This window comes from Triticum urartu, chromosome 3A, assembly GCF_056163025.1.
Source record: "Triticum urartu cultivar PI428250 chromosome 3A, HENAU_Tu73, whole genome shotgun sequence".
Taxonomy (NCBI): domain Eukaryota; kingdom Viridiplantae; phylum Streptophyta; class Magnoliopsida; order Poales; family Poaceae; genus Triticum; species Triticum urartu.
In genome coordinates this window covers 575,042,716-575,065,903 of record NC_141875.1, presented here as the reverse complement: position 1 = coordinate 575,065,903, position 23,188 = coordinate 575,042,716, and the positions used below count along the sequence as shown (strand labels likewise).

General features: G+C 47.9%; 1 protein-coding gene and 1 long non-coding RNA gene across 4 annotated transcripts; one reads left to right on the top strand and one right to left on the bottom strand.

The window, feature by feature from the left end:
- Window positions 1–8,786: 8,786 nt before the first annotated feature.
- On the bottom strand, window positions 8,787–17,394 carry LOC147980584 (uncharacterized). 3 transcript variants are annotated; one of them, XR_015598548.1, is made up of 8 exons: window positions 17,259–17,394; window positions 17,120–17,182; window positions 16,875–17,016; window positions 16,736–16,798; window positions 16,491–16,632; window positions 16,064–16,150; window positions 12,370–12,506; window positions 10,957–12,267 (listed from the first exon to the last, which is right to left on the bottom strand). It is a non-coding gene; the product is annotated as an uncharacterized LOC147980584 (long non-coding RNA). The 3 variants fall into 3 exon arrangements; XR_015598547.1 differs by having other exon boundaries at window positions 16,736–17,016; XR_015598549.1 differs by lacking the exons at window positions 10,957–12,267; window positions 12,370–12,506 and adding an exon at window positions 8,787–9,214 and having other exon boundaries at window positions 16,736–17,016.
- On the top strand, window positions 15,115–16,023 carry LOC125548765 (non-specific lipid-transfer protein 2B). Its single transcript, XM_048712310.2, has 2 exons — window positions 15,115–15,572; window positions 15,692–16,023. Exons 1-2 carry the CDS (start codon window positions 15,220–15,222, stop codon window positions 15,699–15,701), a joined length of 363 nt encoding a protein of 120 aa, XP_048568267.1. The 5' UTR covers window positions 15,115–15,219; the 3' UTR covers window positions 15,702–16,023.
- Window positions 17,395–23,188: the final 5,794 nt, after the last annotated feature.

Below are 23,188 nucleotides of genomic sequence, written 5' to 3'. Positions count from 1 at the left end.
TAAAATAATTATCCCCTTGTTATAAGTTCATATTGTATCTGTGGACGTGGTTCCGACCATGTTTCTCCTTGATTCCATTTCTCGTGCAAGTTTGAGCACTTGTCTTCTGCAGAGCATTACCCTAGTCCAACCTCTACTTTGATCTGTCGTCGAGTATTACCCCCTGGTATCTCGAGATTATCATGGAACTGCATACTTATTATGAGTTCTTCATCAAGTGCTACATTCTCATTGATTCCAAATTTTCACGGGCTCTGAGTTATTAAACACTCAAAGACACCAATAACTGACTCAAGCCTGCACTGCGATTAAACAAATCTTGGTAACCTTCATTACTTATGAGTTGAACTCGATCACGTCATTTCTAGCCTGCTTGGCTATATCATTTTTGTGCTAAATTTTAACTGTGCTACCTGGTCCTTCTCGGAGCAAAAATTTCGATGGTGAGCTAATCTTACATCGATCTTCCTCGTCATATCATTTCTCCTTGAACAACGAACTTGATTTCGAGTTTGTGTCGTACCCATGGTTTTAATAACTTTGCGCTTCATCATTCCGTTGGCTTGGTGTCATCGCCGATCGGTTACATCTTCTTGAAACCTCTCGACAAATGTGTCGTGATCATCATCAACATTCTGAGGTCTTCCAGGATATCAATTGAATTCTTGATGGGTAATACCATCCTTGTCCCTTGATGATTCGTGTATCATCGACCACTTTATTGCCTTCCGTTCAACACAAACTTGTTCATGTTTTGTGTTATACCTTGAGACCCTTGCTACCCAGCAGTTGTTCTTCTTTACCTTGGAAGTATTACCATCTTTTATGTCAAGAAAGTCGTGAGAATTTCACCACCTCTTAATAATTCTTGATATAGTAATACATCTCACCGTCTACATTCAGTTCTTGGTTACAATCACTATTTAATGTTTCTATCTACTCAAGATCTACATATATTGTTAGTAATATGATAATTCTCTTACAAGTCCAACTTCTCATAATTATCTTTCTATTTTGTCGTCATCGTCTCAACCAACGCCGCTGAGTATCACATCTCTATGGAGTAGGGGAACAACCACTCTGACCTGTGGTGTACATGGCGAGCTTCTTCAAATAGAAAGCCAACAAGAATGTCACTCCCAGCATAAGTTTGGTTGCTTAGCGGACATCCCAGAAATTAGAAATAGATACCTAACTCACCTACAAGTCAGGCTAGAGTTCCAAGGAATACTGCAGTGTGACCATTAAATTAAATAATTGAATAAATACTGCAATATGAAGATTAAAAGTGAACTATGAAGACAAAAAATAGTTAATGCTTGCTAAGCTTGGGTAGGTAGTTGCATTTTCAATACCAGCTATCATGAGGATAACCGCATACCAGCTATCATGAGGATAACCGCATACCAGCAAGAGAAAGATGAAGTGACTCAACAACAATAATTGGCCTTAAATAACAACAATCTCTTCCCGCACAACTTCCATTCTTGTAGCCCACCAAAAAGAAATTTTCAACTTACAAATATCGATTTTGACTAAATTTCAGTAGATGACTACAACGGAAGGTGGATGTGTAGTAGTAGTAGAGCCATGGTTCCCAAACATGCCATGCGATCCGAGTATATAGTCTTCGATGTCGATATCTTTTCACCAACGACATGGCAAAACCTTGCATCACAACTCGACACCTCTCTGTGAAAAGAGTACAGACTAAGCCAGCAAATAACATGTCAGAGGTGGTTAGACAGGTATTGAAGAAGAGAATCATTTTTATTGGATAGTATGGTAAGACAACATAAAGCCCAAAGAATCATAATATTTCCCTCAATTGTTACCACGGTATTGAAGAACCATGTACTGACCATGAAGTATTGGTCGATACTAAAAGATGAAGTTGTATAGTAGAGGAACAACAGTCAAACCTGTTAAACACAAGATAAGTATAGAAGAACCTATAGACAGAACGCCTTGCAAACTGGACAATGTATTGTTACATAAATAGCCAAAGTGACTGCATGACCATATGTAAAAACTGCACAATGGAAGTTCCATAATTCAGTCACAAGAAAACTTCGGCAAACCAACATTTAGTTATTTAAATCAAAGTTCAGCGTATTTACTACAGAAGTGGCGCTTTGGATTAAGCATTTTAAAAACATGCGTGCAAGGTTGCCAATACCAATCGGCATGCCAACATATAAGAACAAATTATACTTCATGTATTGCAGATATTCATAGAAACATGTACTGAATTTTCTGTGCAGAAAATGATTTGCCGTAGATTGTCAAAGAGATTCTGTATAGTTCTTACATTCAAATAGTCTAAAAACTAACATAAAAATGCAGTAATCCATTGGCATAATGCACTCCTTAAAATCATATGTACATTTTAGGACCGAGCTAAATAAAGGAGAAACCATAAAATATACTGTACAAGATGCGGATCCTCAGTCAATAACAGATCAAATGATATTCAAATCCTTTTTAGGAAATAAAAAATAATACTTACCTGCAGAAAAACAATGGATCGACACTCGATATTGAACTCAGTATATTCTCACCTTCAAATGAATGCAGAAATAAATACTGTGTAGGTTTTGAATTACAATGATGCTTAAATCAGCTTTTTTTTTTCTTGCAAAAAAGAAGCAGCTTTCGAAGATATATTCTTGATTCATCGGCAAGCTTCGAAACAAAATTCAATTTATTCTCATTGAAAGCTGGATGCAAAATGTATGATTTTCCATCTCTGCATATGAGGGCATAACCTAAAACAATGCACCTAGGAACATAAGAAAGATCAACGACGAAGCATTTATTCTTCTTCTTTCTGAAGGCCAAAGGCACTCCATGAACTCAGACTCTGCATGCAGTTTCAGCGTAAGGGAGAAGCACGAAAGCTGCCTCTAAAAGACTACCACTTGAAGGGTCAATAAGAAAGGATTTCCTCCTGCAGTATAATAGAGAACCTGATGGGTGGATGCATAACCTGAATGGTTTTTGCTCATCTGCATAACACATACACTGCAGTTTATGAGAAACCCCCCAAAAATTATATCACCCAAGAGAGGCATGAGCTAGCGCACATTTACGACCGAAAATAACAGATGCGCCGACACACATCACGAGTCAAAGCACATGAACCGGCCTACAATAAAGAACAAAGAATTCGACCTGTATATCTGTGAACGGGGCAGCCAGGGGCGGCCAAACATAGGCATACTTCGATTGTCGTATGTGCAAATCGAACAGCTGGAGAGAACAATCCTGTGACCGAACGCAAATAAGAATCATTAGAATGAACCTGTAGAACAGGAAGAACATCATCCTGGATCACACAATTTTTGTTGACGTGTTTTGGAAATTTAAATTTGCATCAATGAAGTTTACCACAGGATCCTATCCCCTTGATTTGTAAGGATACGTACGCACATCGACGAACCACCACCTCCGCGTACATCGTTACCTCGCTGGCCCAGCCGTGATGCGCTCTGCCGAGCTCTACTCGCGCTCAGCAGTAGAGCCGCTCCATATGCCGCACGACCGCCATCGCCGCAGCCCTGCAGCCCATCGCCGCTTGTGTCGAGCCGCCGCTGTTTGTGGGCTGCTGCATACGCGTCGTGTGCTACCGTGCCAGCCGTGTCGTGGCCACGCAGCTGCAGCCGTACTCCCGCATCCCACACATCGGGCAGCGTCGATCCAGCGGAGGGCAAGCGTCGGGCGTTGGCGGTCGAGGCGATGTAGTGGAGGGCGAAGGCTGGTGGCGACTGAGGTGAGGTCCGAGCTGCGGCGACCAGGAGAGGGCAGCGAGTCGTGACCGTGGGAGAAATCGTAGATGCGGCGGCGGCGCTCGATGGGGAGAGGAAGAACAGGAGGTTTGGGGAGGGTTGGACGAAGGGCACAGACGTGATTGCGAACCTTTCCGGTTTGTCGTGACTTTTTTTTCTTGTAGCTGTGTGTACGTGGGATTGGGTGGCAGAGTTTTCGTTCGCCGAGGAATATGTTTGCTTGTTTAATAGTAGTATAGAAGTATAGATATAGATGATGCTTGTATGACTTATTTTATTTATAGAGTTGTGTTCTGATATTTTTTTGTGAGTCCCTAATCTTGATCGTACACGTTTGCGTGTATGATTAGTGTACGGTCAAATCGGGGGGCGTCACAACACCTCTATCATCGTCGGGAATGGCGCACACCTTCCCATCACCCACGTTGGCACTGGCTCGCTTGCCACCTCTGCCAATGCTCTTGCTCTCCGCAGCGTTCTTCTCACACCGTCTCTTGTCAAAAATTTGCTCTCTGTCCGTCAACTCTGTCGTGAAAATACAGTTTCAGTAGAGTTTGATGCGTTTGGTTTTTTCTGTCAAAGACCTCCGCACCCGGACGGTGATTCTCCGATGTGATTCGGAAGGCGATCTGTACCTCGTGGATGGTGCCTCCTCGACGCGGCCTGCTCTTCTGTTCGCTGGCGTGGTCACCACTGACCTCTGGCATCAGCGGCTGGGACACTCAGGGCGCGCTCTGATCGCCGGCTTCGAGTTCGCCTGCACCCCGTCCTCCCCTCACTCATGCCGCGCGTGTCGCCTGGGCAAGCATACGCGGCTCCCGTTTCAGCAATCTACAACTTGTAGCTTCTTTCCTTTCCAGCTGTTACACTTAGATATTTGGACATCTCCTGTAACTAGTGTCTCTGGTTATCAGTTTTATCTTGTAATCCTCGACGATTATACCCATTATGTGTGGACGTTTCCCTTGCATCACAAGTCTGAAGCTCTTGCTGTCATCGTTCAGTTTTTCGCCTATGTTCAGACTCAATTTGAACGTCCGCTCCTTGCCCTGCAAACTGACAACGGCCGCGAGTTCGACAATGCGGCCGTTCGCTCCCTGCTCGCCACTCACGGCACGGTGTTTCGGCTCTCTTGCCCTTACACTAGTCCACAGAATGGCAAGGCGGAGCGCATCTTGCGCACGCTCAACGACGGGGTTCGCTCTCTTCTGTTCCACGCCTCCATGCCTTCTCGTTTTTGGGCAGAAGCACTCAGCGTCTCCACTTTTCTTTTGAACCGCCGGCCATGCCGCGCCAGTTCACCCCTTACACCGCACGAACTCCTCCTTGGCGTTGCCCCAAACTACTCCGTTCTTCGCATGTTCGGCTGCCTTTGTTATCCCAACACATCCGCCACCGCGCGCCACAAACTTGACCATCGCTCTGTCGCTTGTGTTTTCCTCGGGTACTCTACTGATCACCGTGGCTACCGGTGCTTTGATCGTGCCTCCGGCCGTGTGATCACGTCGCGCCATGTTCGCTTCGACGAGCGCACGTTTCCGTTCGCCACGGTTGCGCCATTGCCCGCCTGCCCTCCAACTACCCCTCTGTTGCTCGGCGGCTGCCCACCGTCGCGCTCCTCCCCTTCACCCAACACTATTTCGAGCACACGCTCCTCACTCTCACGCTCTGCTGGCGCATCTGCCTCGCACGCGTCGCGCGCGCAAGTGCGCGATTCAAACTCCACCATCCGATCACCATCGGACGGCTCGGGCGGGCCTTCTATGACCGTTCGCGTTTCTGAATCACATTCAGACTGCAGCCCCGCTTCCACGGGTGGATCAGTTTCAGAGCCTGGATCTTCTACCGGCACCGCTTCCTCGCCTGAACTGCTCCCTAAACCTACCCCCACCTCCTCTCCGCCCCGCGGCGTGCTCACGCGTGCGCGGGCCGACGTCTTCCGGCCAAACACACGCTATGCCACAGACTATGTCTGTGTCGCCGAAACCGCACCATCCTCGGGCGCTTCTCCTCTTCCTAGCTCCGTTCGTGCCGCCGTGCGCGATCCAAACTGGCTCGCCGCGATGCGCGATGAGTTCGCCGCCCTAGTCAGCAATCGCACCTGGGAGCTTGTGCCCCGCCCACCTTGCGCCAACCTCATCTCTGGGAAATGGGTTTTTCGTCACAAAACTCGAGCCGACGGATCACTGGAGCGATACAAAGCCCGGCGGGTTGTTCGTGTTTTCCGGCAGCGCCCCGACGTCGACTATGGCGAGACATTCTCACCCGTCGTCAAACCTGCCACCATCCGCACCATCTTGACGATTGCTGCCTCCCGGAGCTGGCCCGTTCATCAACTTGACGTAAAGAACGCTTTCCTCCATGGCACGCTCCAGAAGGAAGTCTATTTCTTGCAGCCGGCTGGTTTTGTGGACGAAACCAAGCCCGATCATGTCTGTCGCCTTGCCAAATCTCTCTATGGCCTCAAGCAGGCGCCACGGGCCTGGTTTCTGCGGTTCGCGAGCTTTGTCACCTCCATTGGCTTCCGTGCCACTCGCTCTGACAGCTCGTTGTTCCTCTACAACAATGGCCCCGACGCCGCGTTCTTGCTGCTCTACGTGGATGACATTGTTCTTACCGCCTCGAGCCCTGCTCTCCTCCAGCGCATCGTCTCCGAGCTCACGAGCGAGTTCGCTATGAAGGACCTTGGCGCACTCCATTACTTCCTCGGCCTTCGTGTCACCCGCTCGCCGTCCGGCTTCTTCCTATCCCAGCAGCAGTATGCGGACGGCATCCTCGAGCGCGCAAGCATGGGCAACTGCAAGCCGGTGGCCACTCCTGTCGACACCAAGGCCAAGCTGCCCTCTGCTGCTGGCCCGCCCGTCGACGATCCCACCGAGTACCGCAGCCTTGCAGGCGCGTTGCAGTACCTCACCATCACGCGTCCGGAGCTGGCTTATGCAGTGCAGCAAGTGTGCTTACACATGCATGATCCGCGTGCCTGTCACCTGGCTCTTCTCAAGCGTGTGCTGCGCTACGTCCGGGGCTCCACCAACTTCGGACTCCATCTACACGCCTCGGCGAACCTCGAGCTACGCGCCTACACAGATGCTGACTTGGCTGGTTGCCCGGACACACGCCGTTCTACCTCAGGCTTCTGCGTCTTCCTCGGCGACGCCCTCGTCAGCTGGTCGTCCAAGCGCCAGGCTACAGTCTCGTGCTCCAGCGCAGAGGCCGAGTACCGCGCGGTGGCGAACATTGTTGCTGAATGTGTCTGGCTTCGCCAGCTCCTCGATGAACTGCTCTGCCCGGTTCGCTCCGCGACGCTAGTCTTCTGGGACAACATCTCGACAGTCTATCTCTCCAGCAACCCTGTTCACCACCGACGCACGAAGCATGTCGAGCTCGACATCCACTTCGTCCGCGAGCGTGTCGCTCTCAGCGAGTTCCGCGTCCTGCACATCCCTACAAGGCAGCAGTTCGCCGACGTGATGACCAAGGGCCTGCCTGCTGATGTCTTCCGAGAATTTCGCTCCAGTCTTTGCGTCTCCATTGGCGACGTCACGACTGCCGGGGGGGGGGGGGGGGATGTGTGTTAGCGTATATAGCTTGTGCGTGTGCGTGTGTTGTAACAACAGTCACCACGAGCGGTTGTGCTCAGAGACTGGCCACGATGGTGACAGTAATGGAGCGAGTGGTAGAGATAGTGGCACACGTCCCAGCCACGGCTGTGGTTCTGTAAGTGTATATATGACCCAGCCTTTGTGCTAATGAATGTGTGCTGCATCCCTAATCCTTCTAACACATACGAGTTACCACAAAAAACAAAACAAATACTCCTTAGGCCATATATCAAATATAATTTGATGCAAAAGTCACCGTCATCGTCATCAAGACAGAATCACCGAATGATAAATTGCCAGATCTAGAGCCGATGATCTACGGATGACAAAATAACTTCGGACTCTCCGACCTCAACCACAACGGCCACATGGGGACGAGATAGAGCTATGAGACTTCAAACGTCGTCAAGTCATTGTCACCTTGCTCTAAACTTGCACTTTCCAAATCATGCAGCTTCAGCGCAAGCGTTAATCCGTAGCTTATCTAAGGTAAGATAAGATGTGAATTGTTGAATGCTGGCCTATAAATGAAAAAGAAATTGATTTTGAGATATACTATCTTGTTTCTAAATATAAGACGTTTTGCCAGCTCAAACGTCTTATACTCTCTTTGTTTTTTCTTTACACCGCATATAGGATTTGTCTAATGTCAAATTTAATAAAGTTTGTCATACATCTAATGATATTAATTTTGTGTTCTGAATGTCTATATTTTTCATGAAGTTGGTCAAATTTTACGAACTTTGATCTCAAAGCGAATCTTTTCCCGGATACGCCTCAAACGAATCTTATATGCACAGTAGAAAGAAGCGAAGTGAGTATTTAGGAACTGAGGGTGTATCATATTTCAGTTAACTTAAAAATACAGTAACAGACAATCAACAGTGAAGAGGGCGTACGAAATGCAGTAAACTTAAAAGCCTGGCTGAGCCAACGGTGGTGGTAGTACTACGCGATATAGGATTGAGCAGTAGGTTCTGGAGGCATTTACGCCACCTGCCGCGCGCCTTGCAGACCGGGTAGCAGCCGCTGTAAATGTGATGGAATGGCTCTCACATGGCCGCTGCCCGTAGGTCCATAAATTTCTCAGGCCATCTGCACGCAACTTCGCGCACAGTGTTTAGCTCCGCAGATCTAAATCTGAGTGAATAGAAAGGGCATCATCTGGAGCAGGCTAGCTAGTCAGCGGCAGCCTGCCAGCACCATTACGCTCGATCGCAGGGGCGGCCGGAGCAGGCAGCGGCAGCCAGCTATTGAAACGACGTACGTAGCCATGATTTTCCTTTTGAAAAAACGGACGTAGCCATGTTCACTCAAGGACTCGCTTTTGAAAATCAGTCGAGAAAACGGGGCTACGATCTCCTTGTGCCTATGGAAGGCTAACTTCACCGCGCGTCCTCAAACGGACGTCCGTTATATTCGGTTTTTGTCCTTTTGGGTAGGGATTTGAGGTTGTATCCGGTCCTGTCTTGAGATGCGGTGGCCGTGCGTCCAGCGCGCGGACGCATCTCGGCCGCATCCTGTCCGCGTATTATTTCTTTGCAAGTCCTTAATTTTATTTCATCATTCATTTTTGGTACATGAAAAATACATCATCACATTTTAACTAGTAAAGTAAGACCAAAGAAAACAAGAACCACAAGAATATATTTTAGAAGATACCCAACTTCCATAACTGCTCCCTTGAGTTGGGTTAGGGCCTTCTCGATGCACTCGTTGTTGATCTGTGGAGGAGGAGGCTCGATCTGGCATCCTCCTTTCTTCTTCAAGCCAGAAGTCGATGTTGCTTCCTCCTCACACCTAGTCTTGTGTCCAGCCTCTAATCTAGCAACAAGTGCACTTGTCTCATTTATAGCCTCTATGCTAGCTAAAAGTGCACGAACATGTACTAAATTTCGCTCTATCAATATATCGATGTACTCTTCTTCCCAATACCAAAACTTGCATCCATTCTACACAACAAAATTTGAAGTTAGCACAACTAGTTAAATCTAGAGCACAAACCGACGCTAAAAAAAGCGCATACCCCATCGTTTAAGCACTTGATGAACACCCATCCGGGATGTTCCGGCGTTGTAGACACGCGGCGCACGACCATCCTTGGGCAGTGGTCGCACTTAATGAGTGGCAACGGTGCGCCGGCGAGCTTTTGGGCAAGCACCGAGCCCGGCCGGCCGCCATTCGTGTATCTGCTGGTGGACCACCGACGGTGCAGATCCGAGCGGCTAGAGGAGGAGCCACTGCTTGCATGTGGCCTTGCGGCCCTGCCAGGGCCTTCCGGCGAGGTGCCCGGCCAGTCCATGGCACGGCCCAGCCTCCCACAGCCGGCCGAGCTGACCGACCGGATCCGCCCCAAAACCGGGCGGCGGGTGCGCAAACCAGGTGGCCGTGGTCGCGTCCGAGGCCGGCGCCGAGGGGAAAGAGTTGGGCGAGCTCGCGTCCGAACTGCACGGCTGCAATGGCAGCGGCGGCGGCGGCAGCGACGGGAAGAGTGGGGAAGAGTGGAGGGGGTGCGGCCGAAGGGAGGGAGGGGGGCGGATAGAAAAAGACCCGTCTTGTGCCACCGACGGGCGGGCCAGGGGAGGACACGCGCAGACGACCCGCGTGTCCACGTGGTGTCCGTTTCACCCCAAAAGCGGCGCAAGTTTGGGCCGGGAATGGGTCGAAAGCGGACACAAAGCAGACAAAAGTCCGTTTGCTCCCACGCGCTGGACCGTTTTTTTATCCCTTTACTCTAAATGGACGGGGCCGGACAGGATAGGGTCGCGCGGTGGAGTTGGCCTAATCCTTCTACCGTGCACTCAGTGGGGTGGAGGTCCTTGTTTGTCATGACGCTATCTCGTACAATTCGTATATGCTTAGCTTCGTATCAAACCTTGTACTCTCTCCATCCCCAAATAAGTGAGAGCCAACGGAATTTACAGCAGAAAGCGTTGAATAAAACTATGAATTTTTTTTACTGCTCTAGATGAAGGCTTGCTTGGCCTTTGTCGGCTCCGACGATGTGATGCCCTCTAGTGTCGTTCTTTTGGGGTCATCGTGGAGCTTTCCAACCTCTCCCACCCTCGGGTCATGTCTTTGGCTGAAGGCCTAAGATCATGGTTGTATGATCAGACGACATTATCGTTCCCACACCGTCTCTCTCCTTGGGAAGCCATCTTGAAGCATTTGAATCCCATACACGCTTTCCCTCGGCTCAAAATGTATGTCCTCACAGTTTCAAGGTGCCTGCCCGGATGTGTATGGTTTATGTGATAGCGGCTAGTATGGCAACTATGATGGGGCCGAGCGGTTTTTGTGTCGCGACAAGGTTTTGGTAGTCGGTTATTTGGTGTGTCCAATTGGTTTCTATGCTTTGTACTATTATTGGACAGTCACAGTTGTTGTGGCGTTTACAGATGTTGCCAATGACAGACGACGAATGGTTCGACGATCTTCTCGGCGTGGGACTTGTATACTTTCCTTCGCGGCTCGCCTAAAAAATTGGAGTTGTCTAATTGTTGGTGTGTGGTCGGATATTTGGAATGGACAAGTGTGGGCTTCATACATCCAGTTGCTAAGAAAGCTTCATTTGTGGTTGTTTACGGTGAAGTCAGAGTTACTGGCTTGTGGAGGAGTGATGGCAACAATAATTCCGACAACTCTTGCATTCAGTGTGCTCGTAGTTGTGGTGCCCTACGTGGCCATTCCATGGCGACATTTGAAAATCGTATTACAATGTTTTTTTAGTATCATGCTAATTAATTGGACAATTCTTTGCATCTTAGAATATAAAGTAGAATTAATCGTTTTCTAGAATTCCTTAAAAGTTAAGGTGCAATGTTTGATTTGTTGGAAAACTAAGCTCGGTATCTTTGATCATGTCTTTTTTTGAAAACGAGGATATACCTCCGGTCTCTGCATCTGGACGATGCATGCGGCTATTTTATTAATTATTCATAATGATCATGCAAAGTAATACATCAGTGAGCCTGAAGCCACCATCTAGGCAACACTTGTTGCTACTCCTATCCCCTTAATGAAGGGGTGCTGAATGTCAGAGTCAAATAACAAACAGACATCACACCAAAGCCTAACATCTAAAGCCGGATGCCCCAGTCCAGCCACATACCAAGACTGGGCCACACACTGGACCAGCACACTCTCAGAGGCTACCGACGCCATCTTTCACCGGTCCATCTCCACAGCAGGAACTGACGGATCAACCTTGCCTGGCCCGTCGTCGACGCCACCATGGCGCCAAACAACGCCACCATCATGCACGTATCCGTCCACACGCGCCCGTCGTGGAACCTCCGCAGCGCCATGCCGTCAGGATTCACCATCGGCCTTGCGGTAGATGTAACACCGCTCCTCCTCTTGTCCCCTTCAGCCAGCACTTACTCCAAAACGATGCCCCCAGGAGTGATAACGACGTCGAAGATGCCATCATCATCCGATTCAACCCAGATCCGAGGTTTCCCCCGGAGCATCACGAGTGGGGTGACATGAACTGTAACAATGATGCCTCGAGAAGGGAACAACATCACAGATGCCGCCATCGTCCGTCATGACCGCAATCGGCGCGATGTTCACCGGAAGTCGCGCCCCCTTATCTTGCAGCTGGTTGGAACCGTACGGATCCTCGCCGTGAAGACGAAAGCCGCCGTCGGCATGCCGGTAGGGATCCTCCAGCCGACCCTCATCGGTCCCTCCACGCACCGTCGGTTGGAAAAAACCACGCCGGGGCGGACCTGGACGGGACGCCAGATCCGTGGCTTCCATCGCCACCCATCTCCAGGCACGAACTCCACCGAGGGGAAGAGCACCATGCTAGCCATGGATCTGGCTGCCGCCGCACAGGCAAGGGCCACCGCCCTACCTGCTGCTCGCGGATCCTGTTGGGTAACGTGGCATGCAATTTAAAAATTATCTTACGCTCACGCAAGATCTATCTAGGAGATGCATAGCAACGAGAGGGGGAGAGTGTGTCTACGTACCCTCGTAGACCGAAAACGAAAGCGTTTGACAACGCGGTTGATGTAGTCGAACTTCTTCTCGTTCCGACCAATCAAGCACCGAACGTACGACACCTCCGAGTTCTGCACACGTTCAGCTTGATGACGTCCCTCGAACTCTTGATCCAACAAAGTGTCGAGAGAGAGTTTCATCAGCACGACGGTGATGGTGAAGTGATCCATGTAGGGCTTCGCCTAAGCACTATGACAATATGACCGGAGGCGTAAACTGTGGAGCCGGGTGCCGCACACGGTTAGGAATCAATGTTGTGTGTTCTAGCGGTGTCCCCCCCACATATATATAGGTGGGAGAGGGAGAGGGGCTGCAAGGGGTGCCCCAAGTAGGAGTAATCCTACTTGGGCGCCTCCCACAAGTCGGCCTCCCCCCTTCCATAAGTGTCGGAGGGGGAAGGAAAGAGAGGGGGAGGGGAAGGAAAGGGGGAGGTCGAATCCTCCCTTGTCCTTCTCCCTTCCCTTCCTTTCCTTCTCCTCCTATTCGGTCTATAGGGGGCGCACCATCCACTTTGCGGCTGGTATGTTCCTCTCTTGGCCCATTAGGCCCATATAGCTTGTCGGGGGTTGCCCGGAACCCCTTTCGGTGACCCGATACGTACCCGGTACCCCTGGAACATTTTTGGTGTCCAAATACTATTGTCCAATATATGAATCTTTACCTCTCGATCATTTCAAGACTCCTCATCATGTCCGTGATCTCATTCAGGACTCCGAACAACATTCGGTCACCAAATCTCATACAAAATCGTCATCGAACGTTAAGCGTGCGGACCCTACGGGTTCGAGAACTATGTAGACATGACCGAGACACCTCTCCGGTCAATAAACAACAGCGGAACCTGAATGCTCATATTGGTTCCCACATATTCTACGAAGATCTTTATCGGTCATACCGTAATGACAACATACGTTATTTCCTCTGTCATCGGTATGTTAGTTGCCCGAGATTCGATCGTCGGTATCTTCATACCTAGTTCAATCTCGTTACCGACAAGTCTCTTTACCCGTTCCGTAATAAATCATCCCGTAACTAACTCATTGGTCACATTGCTTGCAAGGCTTATCATGATGTGTATTACCGAGAGGGCCCAGAGATACCTCTCTGATACTCGGAGCGACAAATCCTAATCTTGATATATGCCAACCCAACAAACACCTTCGGAGATACCTGTAGAGCATCTTTATAATCACCCAGTTACATTGTGACGTTTGATATCACACAAGGTATTTCTTCGGTATCCGGGAGTTGCATAATCTCATAGTCGAAGGAATATGTATTTGACATGAAGAAAGCAATAGCAATAAAACTGAACGATCAATATGCTAAGCTAACGGATGGGTCTTGTCCATCACATCATTCTCCTAATGATGTCATCTCGTTCATCAAATGACAACACATGTCCATGGTTAGAAAACTTAATCATCTTTGATTAACGAGCTAGTCTAGTAGAGGCTTACTAGGGACACGGTGTTTTGTCTATGTATCCACACATGTATCAAGTTTCTGGTTAATACAATTCTAGCATGAATAATAAACATTTATCATGATATAAGGAAATATAAATAACAACTTTATTATTGCCTCTAGGGCATATTTCCTTCAGATCCAACACCGGAGTCGCCATTGCCGCCTCCGGGAGATCTCGCAGCACACCACCCGCCCTAGCGCTCTGGCGTTGGGCCCGCCGCCACCGCGGACTTGGCCGGCGGCAGGAGAGGAGAAGGGAGGGGCTTGGGGGCACTAGGGTTTGGAGCCCCTGGCGTCGCCCAGGGAAGGCGACGCGAGGGGGCGACGGACGGGGCGATCACACATTTTTCAACATTTACCATGGGAAATTGTGTCCTCTTGATCATGTCCATTGGATCGGCGATCATGGGACCTAGGATCCCCGGAAGCATGTGAGCTTCTACTATCACATGTTTTGCAAAAAAAAACTTGCATTATTCGAGAATGAGCATGTAGTCCAGCCTTTATGCAAATTTTTGCTTTTGCAGAAAACCCTCTTCTGTTTTTCTTAATCAACATGTGGTCCAGTTTTAAGTTAGATTTTCTGTTTTTGCATACCCCCCCCCCCCCCCCCCTAATGTTTCTGTTAATTAACCTATAGTCGAGTTTGAAGTCATATTTCACTTATTAAAAGTATCCATATCTTTAACTGTAACTCTACATTTAACATGTTATATATGGATTTTATTAGAAAAATGTGTAGAGTTTGAACATGATATTATTTCACCTGTTACCTATTTTAAAATGTTAATTAGGGTGCATATGATCCGTCTTTTATTCATATAGGTGCCGATCCAGATTGGAAATTAACACCTAAGCAAAACCAAATTGGAGGAAAAAAGAAACCGTCTATAACCACCCATGCACGCCTCCTCAAAGCCTCGCGGGAAAAAAGCTCATTACTCAAACGATACTGCAAATCACAAAGTCCAGCACCAATCCAGCTTCAGAACGAGTATATAAAAGTAAACAGTTTCAAAAGTAAAAATGTCATGTAAGTAGAAACCAAGAATCTCACCGGGACACCCCTCCTACACTCGAGTCCAAAGAGGCAGAGACTAACCGGTAACCACACGACCATCTACCAGCCGCGCTCTTAACTCACCTCCTAAATGCACCCTCAACCCACAACCACCCCAGCAGAAGTAAAGCAATCCTACTAGCTTCGGTCTCTCCCCTCCCCTGTATATAAACCCTGCTAGAGCCCTCACTCTCTCCACCCACACACACACTCAAGCCAGCGGCACTCACACTACACTCATCCACTCACAAGCTAATCTAGCGGCGTAGCTCACTTCAGTCCAGTCGGCATGGCGGCTACGAGGGGCGCGGCACTGGTGCTGGCGATGGTGCTCGCGGCGATGCTGGTGGCGCCGCCGGCGACGGTGCACGCCATATCCTGCTCCACGGTGTACAGCACGCTGATGCCGTGCCTGCAGTACGTGCAGCAGGGCGGGTCGCCGGCCCGGGGCTGCTGCACCGGCATCCAGAACCTGCTGGCCGAGGCCAACAACAGCCCCGACCGCCGCACCATCTGCGGCTGCCTCAAGAACGTCGCCAACGGCGCCTCCGGCGGGCCCTACATCACCCGCGCCGCCGCGCTCCCCTCCAAGTGCAACGTCGCCCTCCCCTACAAGATCAGCCCTAGCGTCGACTGCAACTCGTACGTCTCCACAAAGCCCATGCATACATATATACTACGTACTCTACATGTTTCCATCTCTCCTTGGATAAATCTTGCAGTTTTGACATGCATGAGCTCTCTTCTTCGTCTGCGTGCAGGATCCACTGAACGAACTGAAGCGCCCTGGCCCGTGTGTCTGTCGACGTACGTCTGCCGTGTGAGGAGTCCCATGTCTGGAGAATAAATTGCTGCTACTAGTACTGAAGCTTAGCTAGGCCTTGGCGACCAGATCCGTGTCGTTCTACCTAGTCGTCGTGTGTGGTTTAGGGTCGATCGAGTTAATTATCCGCATGCAGTTCATGGTGTTGTGGCCTGGGTGCCGGTAGGTTCCACGAGCAGAGCAGAGTGGTGAACTGATATTGTGTGCGTCGTACTACGTTCGTGTCTATGTAATGTGCGTGCTTTATCTATAAATTATCCTCGTTAAATATCTGTGCCCTTGGGTTCTTTTGTCTTGATTTTATATATACCTGAACTCCTGTAGTGAGCACGAATGAACATTGGCCGGCTGGCTTGAGTCCCTTGGTGTGCAGAACTTGGAAAAAAAGAAGGTGAAACTGACATTATAATGGGCAAACGTTAGATTTTTAGCACTATAGCACGGCCCATTTCGGTGCAAGAAATATGCAAAGATGTCACTATGAAGTCATTAATGGCATGCAAACCGATGCATTGCTAGGTACACATACAATTAAATGTTTAATTGCTAACTGCACACAAGCAAATGCCAAACAGGATGACACCATCTGGTGTTTAAGGATTAGAAAAAAAAGCTTTGTAGACCAAACCTTCAACCCAAAGAAAAAGAACCGAAACAGGAAACCAAAATATTACAGAACAAAAATCACAAACAAATAGCAATAACAAGAAGGAACAGAAAAGTTAAAGACAACATACTTTTTTTGCGGCAAACTCGCAAGCTTTATTACTCCATCACCACAGAAACTGGGACGAACAAGTGGTCACCGGGATGACCTAACCAAGTATGGCGGCCCTCCCCTAATATCAGTGCATGCTTAGCGAGATTGGCGGCCCTCCCCTAATATAATGGCATGCTTAGTGAGATTGTGAGCCTCCATATTCGAGGTCCTAAACTCATGTTTAAATAAACAGAAAGTAAAACCAGGTATAGGGAAAATTACCTGAGACACATGAGCCGGCACATAACGTAGGTTGCCCTATGCGCCAGACCATCTATTTGGCGCCTTCGGGCATCAAATAGGAAGTTCACTAGCGATATTTTATTTTTGAAAAATTGAGTAAAAGTTAAAGACAACATACTTTTTTTGCGGCAAACTCGCAAGCTTTATTACTCCATCACCACAGAAACTGGGACGAACAAGTGGTCACCGGGATGACCTAACCAAGTATGGCGGCCCTCCCCTAATATCAGTGCATGCTTAGCGAGATTGGCGGCCCTCCCCTAATATAATGGCATGCTTAGTGAGATTGTGAGCCTCCATATTCGAGGTCCTAAACTCATGTTTAAATAAACAGAAAGTAAAACCAGGTATAGGGAAAATTACCTGAGACACATGAGCCGGCACATAACGTAGGTTGCCCTATGCGCCAGACCATCTATTTGGCGCCTTCAGGCATCAAATAGGAAGTTCACTAGCGATATTTTATTTTTGAAAAATTGAGTAAAAGTTAAAGACAACATACTCTTTTTGCGGCAAACTCGCAAGCTTTATTACTCCATCACCACAGAAACTGGGACGAACAAGTGGTCACCGGGATGACCTAACCAAGTATGGCGGCCCTCCCCTAATATCAGTGCATGCTTAGCGAGATTGGCGGCCCTCCCCTAATATAATGGCATGCTTAGTGAAATTGTGAGCCTCCATATTCGAGGTCCTAAACTCATGTTTAAATAAACAGAAAGTAAAATCAGGTATAAGGAAAATTACCTAAGACACATGAGCCGGCACATAACGTAGGTTGCCCTATGCGCCAGACCATCTATTTGGCGCCTTCGGGCATCAAATAGGAAGTTCACTAGCGATATTTTATTTTTGAAAAATTGAGTAAAAAAGGGAGCGCAGGGGGGATCGAACCTGGGACTTCCTCGTTGCTTTGACACTTTGATAGTCACTGAGCGAACATCAAATTCATGTTAGATAACGTGGGCGCAACCTAGAAGCAGGTTTTACACTAGTTTCTGGTTCTTATTTTCTGTTTTCTTTTCTTTTCTTTCTACATTTTCATCAATTTTATTCGGTTGTCTTCAGTTTTTTGTTCGTTTTATTTTGTTTCTTTTCTTTTTATTCCCTGTTTTATTGGTTTTTCAATTTTTTCCAATTGTTTATTCAGTTTAATATTTCATTACCTTTTTCTTTTGGTTTATTTTCTTTCATTCTGGTTTTATTTGTTTCTTTTGGTTTTTCATTCTACATTTATTGTATATGTAAACAGCATTTCCCTAATACATTTTAAACATTTTTCCAATATAAATTTAACTTTTTTTAATACATAATCACATTTTTCTATAAAGGTTTTTTTAGCATTTTTCAAATGCTTGATTAACATATTTTTTGAATGCATAGTCAAAAGAATTCTGATACACACTTTTAACATTTTCCAAATTCCTGATTAACATGTTTCAAATACTTGATTAACATTTTTCTAATACATGGTTAACATTTTTGCAATGCACATTTAACATTGTTTAAATGATTTATCAACATTTTCTCAAATGCAAGATTAACGTTTTTTGAATGGATGGTCAACATTTTTTCTATACACATTTAACTTTTTTCAAATGCTTGATAAATATTATTTTAAACCCGTTCAACATTTTTCTCAAATGCTTGATTAAAAAATTTATATACAATGGTAAGAAAATCATCATTTATTTAATGCATGGTCAACATGTTTTATATACACATTTAACGTTTCCTAATGCTTGGTTAACATTTTTTCAATACTTGTTCAACATTTCTTCAAATGCTTGATTAATATTTTTATATACATGATCAAAAGATTTCATCATTTTTTCATACATGCTCAACATTTTTTGTATACACATTCAACATTTTTCAAGTGCACGATTAACATTTAAAAAAATGTAAATATGTTCTTATTATATAAGTTTATAATATTATAAATTGTAAACAAAAGTAAAAAATTGGAATCAAAAATATAATACAAACGTGAAAAAAATAGAAAAAGAAAATGAGGCAGTGTATTACCGTAAACTAGGCCGGCCTATATGCTCGCGTCACTTCAGCGAGTCGGAAGCTTGATTCGCTGAACGCGAGACGTAGGCACGCCCTTTTGGTCACACTCCCTCCGACGGATCTCACACGGGTCTTGGTTCTCACACGATGACCAATTCCAGAGCCCCTACAGTGCATCATGCTTTGTCACAAAATTCTTGGAAGAATTGGAGCTGGTGCCTCTACATCCCGCCAACACACACATGGACATACATGCAGCACCGAGGGGTACGCATGTAAGGTCCAGGGACATGCATTTATGCGACTGCTCTGCAAAGTACTACTCCTTCCGTTCCACAATACATACCTTTTATTTGTCAAAATATAGATATATCTAAACACGTTTTAGTACATAGTAGATATATTTATTTTTGAACAAATGAAAGTCAAGTATTTTCGAATGGAGGAAGTAGTTGGCTAGCTCCGGTTGAGTACGAAGCCAAAATCAACACCGACGGCGCCGTCTCCAGAACTGGGAACCGAGGCGCGGCAGCAGTGGTCTGCAGGAATAAACAAGGCCAGTATCTTCGCGCCTCCGCGATCGTTTTCGGACGGCCTCATCGATCCGGCGACACTAAAGCACATGCTATTAACGAGGCTTTGGTCCTTGCTGCTGATTTACATGTAGACTCCATATGTATTGCCTCTGACTGCATTAAAGTTGTGACAGCCATTGAAACGGCAACTTCAGGTCGCTATGCTACCATTCTTCGAGATATTAATCATCGCCGTGAAGATTTTCGAGCACTCAAGGTCATTCACGAGACGCAGGAACACAATGAGGAAGCTCATTCCCTCGCGAAAGCAGCTTCTTCCCTTCCTTTTGGGCGCCATGTGTGGCTTTCTGCTTTGCTCGATTTAGTCTATATCCCTATGAATATTAAGATTTAATAAAGGTTTTACAGATTGTCAAAAAAAGGCACGCCCTTTGTTTTTTTTTTAAAAGGCAAGCCCTTTGGCACCTCCAGGAGGGCTCGCGCAGAATCGGTATATATTCCCGTGTCATTCTTCCACTGGTTTTAGTAAGGCTTTCCTCAAGAGGTTTTTCTTTTCTCTTTCTCTTTGCTGTTGGTTTTTCTTCCAGTTTTTTCATTTTTTATGTTTCATTTTTGTAAAAAATCATGAATAAAATTTTATGTTTAGAATATTTAAAAAAATACACGATTATTTATAAAAAATCACAAAAATTATTTAATTCGCTAGTCTGAAAATTTATGAATTCATGAATGTTTTTGAACTTCTGAACATTTTTTTATTCCGTGAATTTTTAGTGAATTAGATGTTTTTTTGTATAAATCATGAACATTTATTAAATTTCTTGAACTTTTTTTAAAATTGCTGCAGTAGCTGGTTTTTAGGAGAAAGCCGGACTCAAAAACCAGTCTGGTAGCCCACTCCATGCCACGATCAACAAATATCAGCCAGCGGGGTTAGTAGGCCGGGCCAATAGGCGCGCTAGGCGCTGAACAGCGGGGTCCGATCTCCCATGCTCTGATCATTTTCTTTCGCGGTGCTCGGTCTGGCCGTCTGGGCCAACGCTGCGATGCTTTGTCGCATCGCGCACTCCACTGGTGGAGTAGAGTAGCGCCGTCGTCACCTCACCTGATTGGCTATGCCCGCCCACAAGGGCCAACCTCCTCGTCCATGACGAATCCTACCCCTACTCCGAGACCGGCCACAGGGGAGGTGAGGGGGAGGTGAGGTGAGCAGTGAGCTCTGCCGGTTTGTTCTTGGCGGAAGAAAGAATCTCTGGAGAAACACGAAAGGGGCATGGCGATAACTTGCGGTGCAGCGTACCAAGAGCAACAACAACAGGTACCCATTTCGTCCGTTGCCGTTCGCTTAGATCACCGTAGATAAAAATGTTGATCCAACGCGTCGATTTATTCCCAAAACGCGTCCGTGGGGATTCATTTGCAGCCGAAATATGTCGGCGCAGACTCGCCGCGCGCCGTCTTGTCGTCCGTCGTGTCCTCATCTGACGGCCGTCCAACTATTGCGGTCAGCTTTATTAATGACAACCGCCCACCGCGGGCCCACGCATCAGTGACGGCAGCCGGACTTTTTTAGTCCGAGCGTGCAGTAGGGTGCCGTCCTCATCCGCTTCGAGACGCCCCGTCGCCATCTCGCCACCCTTGTGCTCCCCCGCTGGCGACAAAGCCTAGCAAACCCTAGCCACCGCAATGGGCCTCTTCTCCGACAAGGGAAAGTGCAAGGCGATCACCGGCCCTTCCCGCGCGCTCCCCTCCTCCTCCCCCTCCCCCCCCCCCCCCCCGCCTCCGTCGTCGTCTTCCCGCCGACTGAGGCAGCGCATCGTCGTCCTAGTGCACCAGGCAAAATGGCAGTGGGAGCACCGCGTCCCCCTCCCCTACCCCGACGTGACGCTGCCAACGACTGGCACTTCGATCCGGAGAGGATCCTAGTGCCGACGGCGCGCCATTGACGCGGGCGCACGCGGAGGAGGTGCGGCGCCGGATGCAGCTACTGACGCGCTACTCCTTCTCCTCTGCCTCCGACGCGCCAGGAGGTGCGGCGCCGGAGGCAGCTACCGACGACGGTACAGGCGCCGGCGCACGACGTCGCTAGAGCTTGGTCGACGGCGTTCCCCTGGGCTGGCCCGGCGCCGACGCTCATCGACCTCACCAGCCCCGACGAGGACACCTAGGGCAGCGCGCCTCCTCGTAGTTTTAGTTTTATTTAATGTAAAAGTGGACCCATGGACTCTCGCCGGCCTTTATGACCGGCACTAATGTTTAATTAACATTCTTATTTTTTTAAATGTTGGCGGTAGTGTTTTGTTTTCACGAGACCTTAAAAATAAATTGGGCCGGCGTTGAACGCAAGCGTCGACCCAAACGCGAAAATGAATATGGGTGTCCGTCAGGCGACCTAAACAGAGGAAAGCGCCGTCGGCCGACGGCCAACAAGGAAAACAAACAACGTCGTGCATGCATGGTGGCGGCCTATGGTTTTGAAGAGACGGGGAGCTTTTGAGGGGATAAGTTTAGGCACGACTGATTGATTGGGCGGGGAAGACCGATGCATCTATCATCCATTCACGAGCTCGATGTGAGGTCTCTCAGCACATCACAGCTGAGAATAAGACGTCCACCCGATCCACAGGCCGCAATCGTCCGGTCGAGATCCGGTTGATTACCTCTAATCCAAACTGATTAGATGCAGCAAGTTGAGCATCCTTGTGCCCATTACGAGTGCGATATCTATCCCAAGCCAAAGTTAACTGACAAAGATTATATTCGCCGGAAGTGCGGCGCGCTCCCGTTCGTGCAGAATATTCTACGGCGAGCAGGACCTGAGCGTGATCTTTGAACAAGCTCGTAGTTCCCATCGTGGAGTTAGTGGATTTCATCCATGGAATGAAGACTCGTTCCTTTTTGCGCTTTTGTTAGTTGGCGATGCCAACGTGTCCTTGTCAGACAGGGCAAAACCTGCCTGCCGATTGTTCTCCGTCTCTCGTTATCTTCGCTCTCTTGACCGTCGCTACGGCCCAGTCAAATCTGGCCGGATCTTCACTGATCAGATGCCATGTTTACAGCGGACAGAGATCTAGTGCCTTGCCCACAGCAAGGCACGGCGTAACTGGCGACCAGCCAGCCGTTGGATCAAGGGGGCGGCTCAGATCAAATACTGTAGCGCAGAACACTGTACGGGAGACTGTAGACCGAACACTGTAGGTGGGGTATTGTAAACCGAACACTGTAGAACTACCACTGTGCATGCAGATCTGGCCGTTGATTCTGGCTTTGACGGTGTGGAGAAGGGGGGTTAGTCACTGTACTGTTCATCGTACTGGATCTCATTCCGTTTACAACATCTACAACCGGATGTCTCGAACCATCTCTCATACGCCCGTGGACGCGACCGATCAATGATCTGACAGAAGAAAGAAGAAAAAAACTGACCTAATCGAATCCCTCGTATCATCCCTATATGTTTGGGTTATCCGCGAACCCTCACGTCTAATCCAAATATAGGGAGGATATAAGGGCTCGCAAACGCGTCCGGGCGCGCCTGGTCCGCCACGTAGGACGTGGCTTTAGACCATCTTTTGTCTTTCTTTATTCATTCTTTTCTTTCTCTCTCTTCATCTTCACCAATCACATGTAAATGACCGGGCATATGAGGAAGAAAATAAGGGGTGTGGCTGCGTGGACGGACAAATATGGGCTTAAAACGGACACGCCCGGTCACTAACCGGATGCGTGCTCGAGCATTTAAGGGGTCATATTTGCTATGTCCGGCTGTAGATGCTCTTAGTTGAGTATATCCGCACATTTTTAGCATCGTCTTAGATATGGAAATTGGACATACGATATATCGAGAGTTGATCAGCAGAGATCACAGTAAATGTTACAG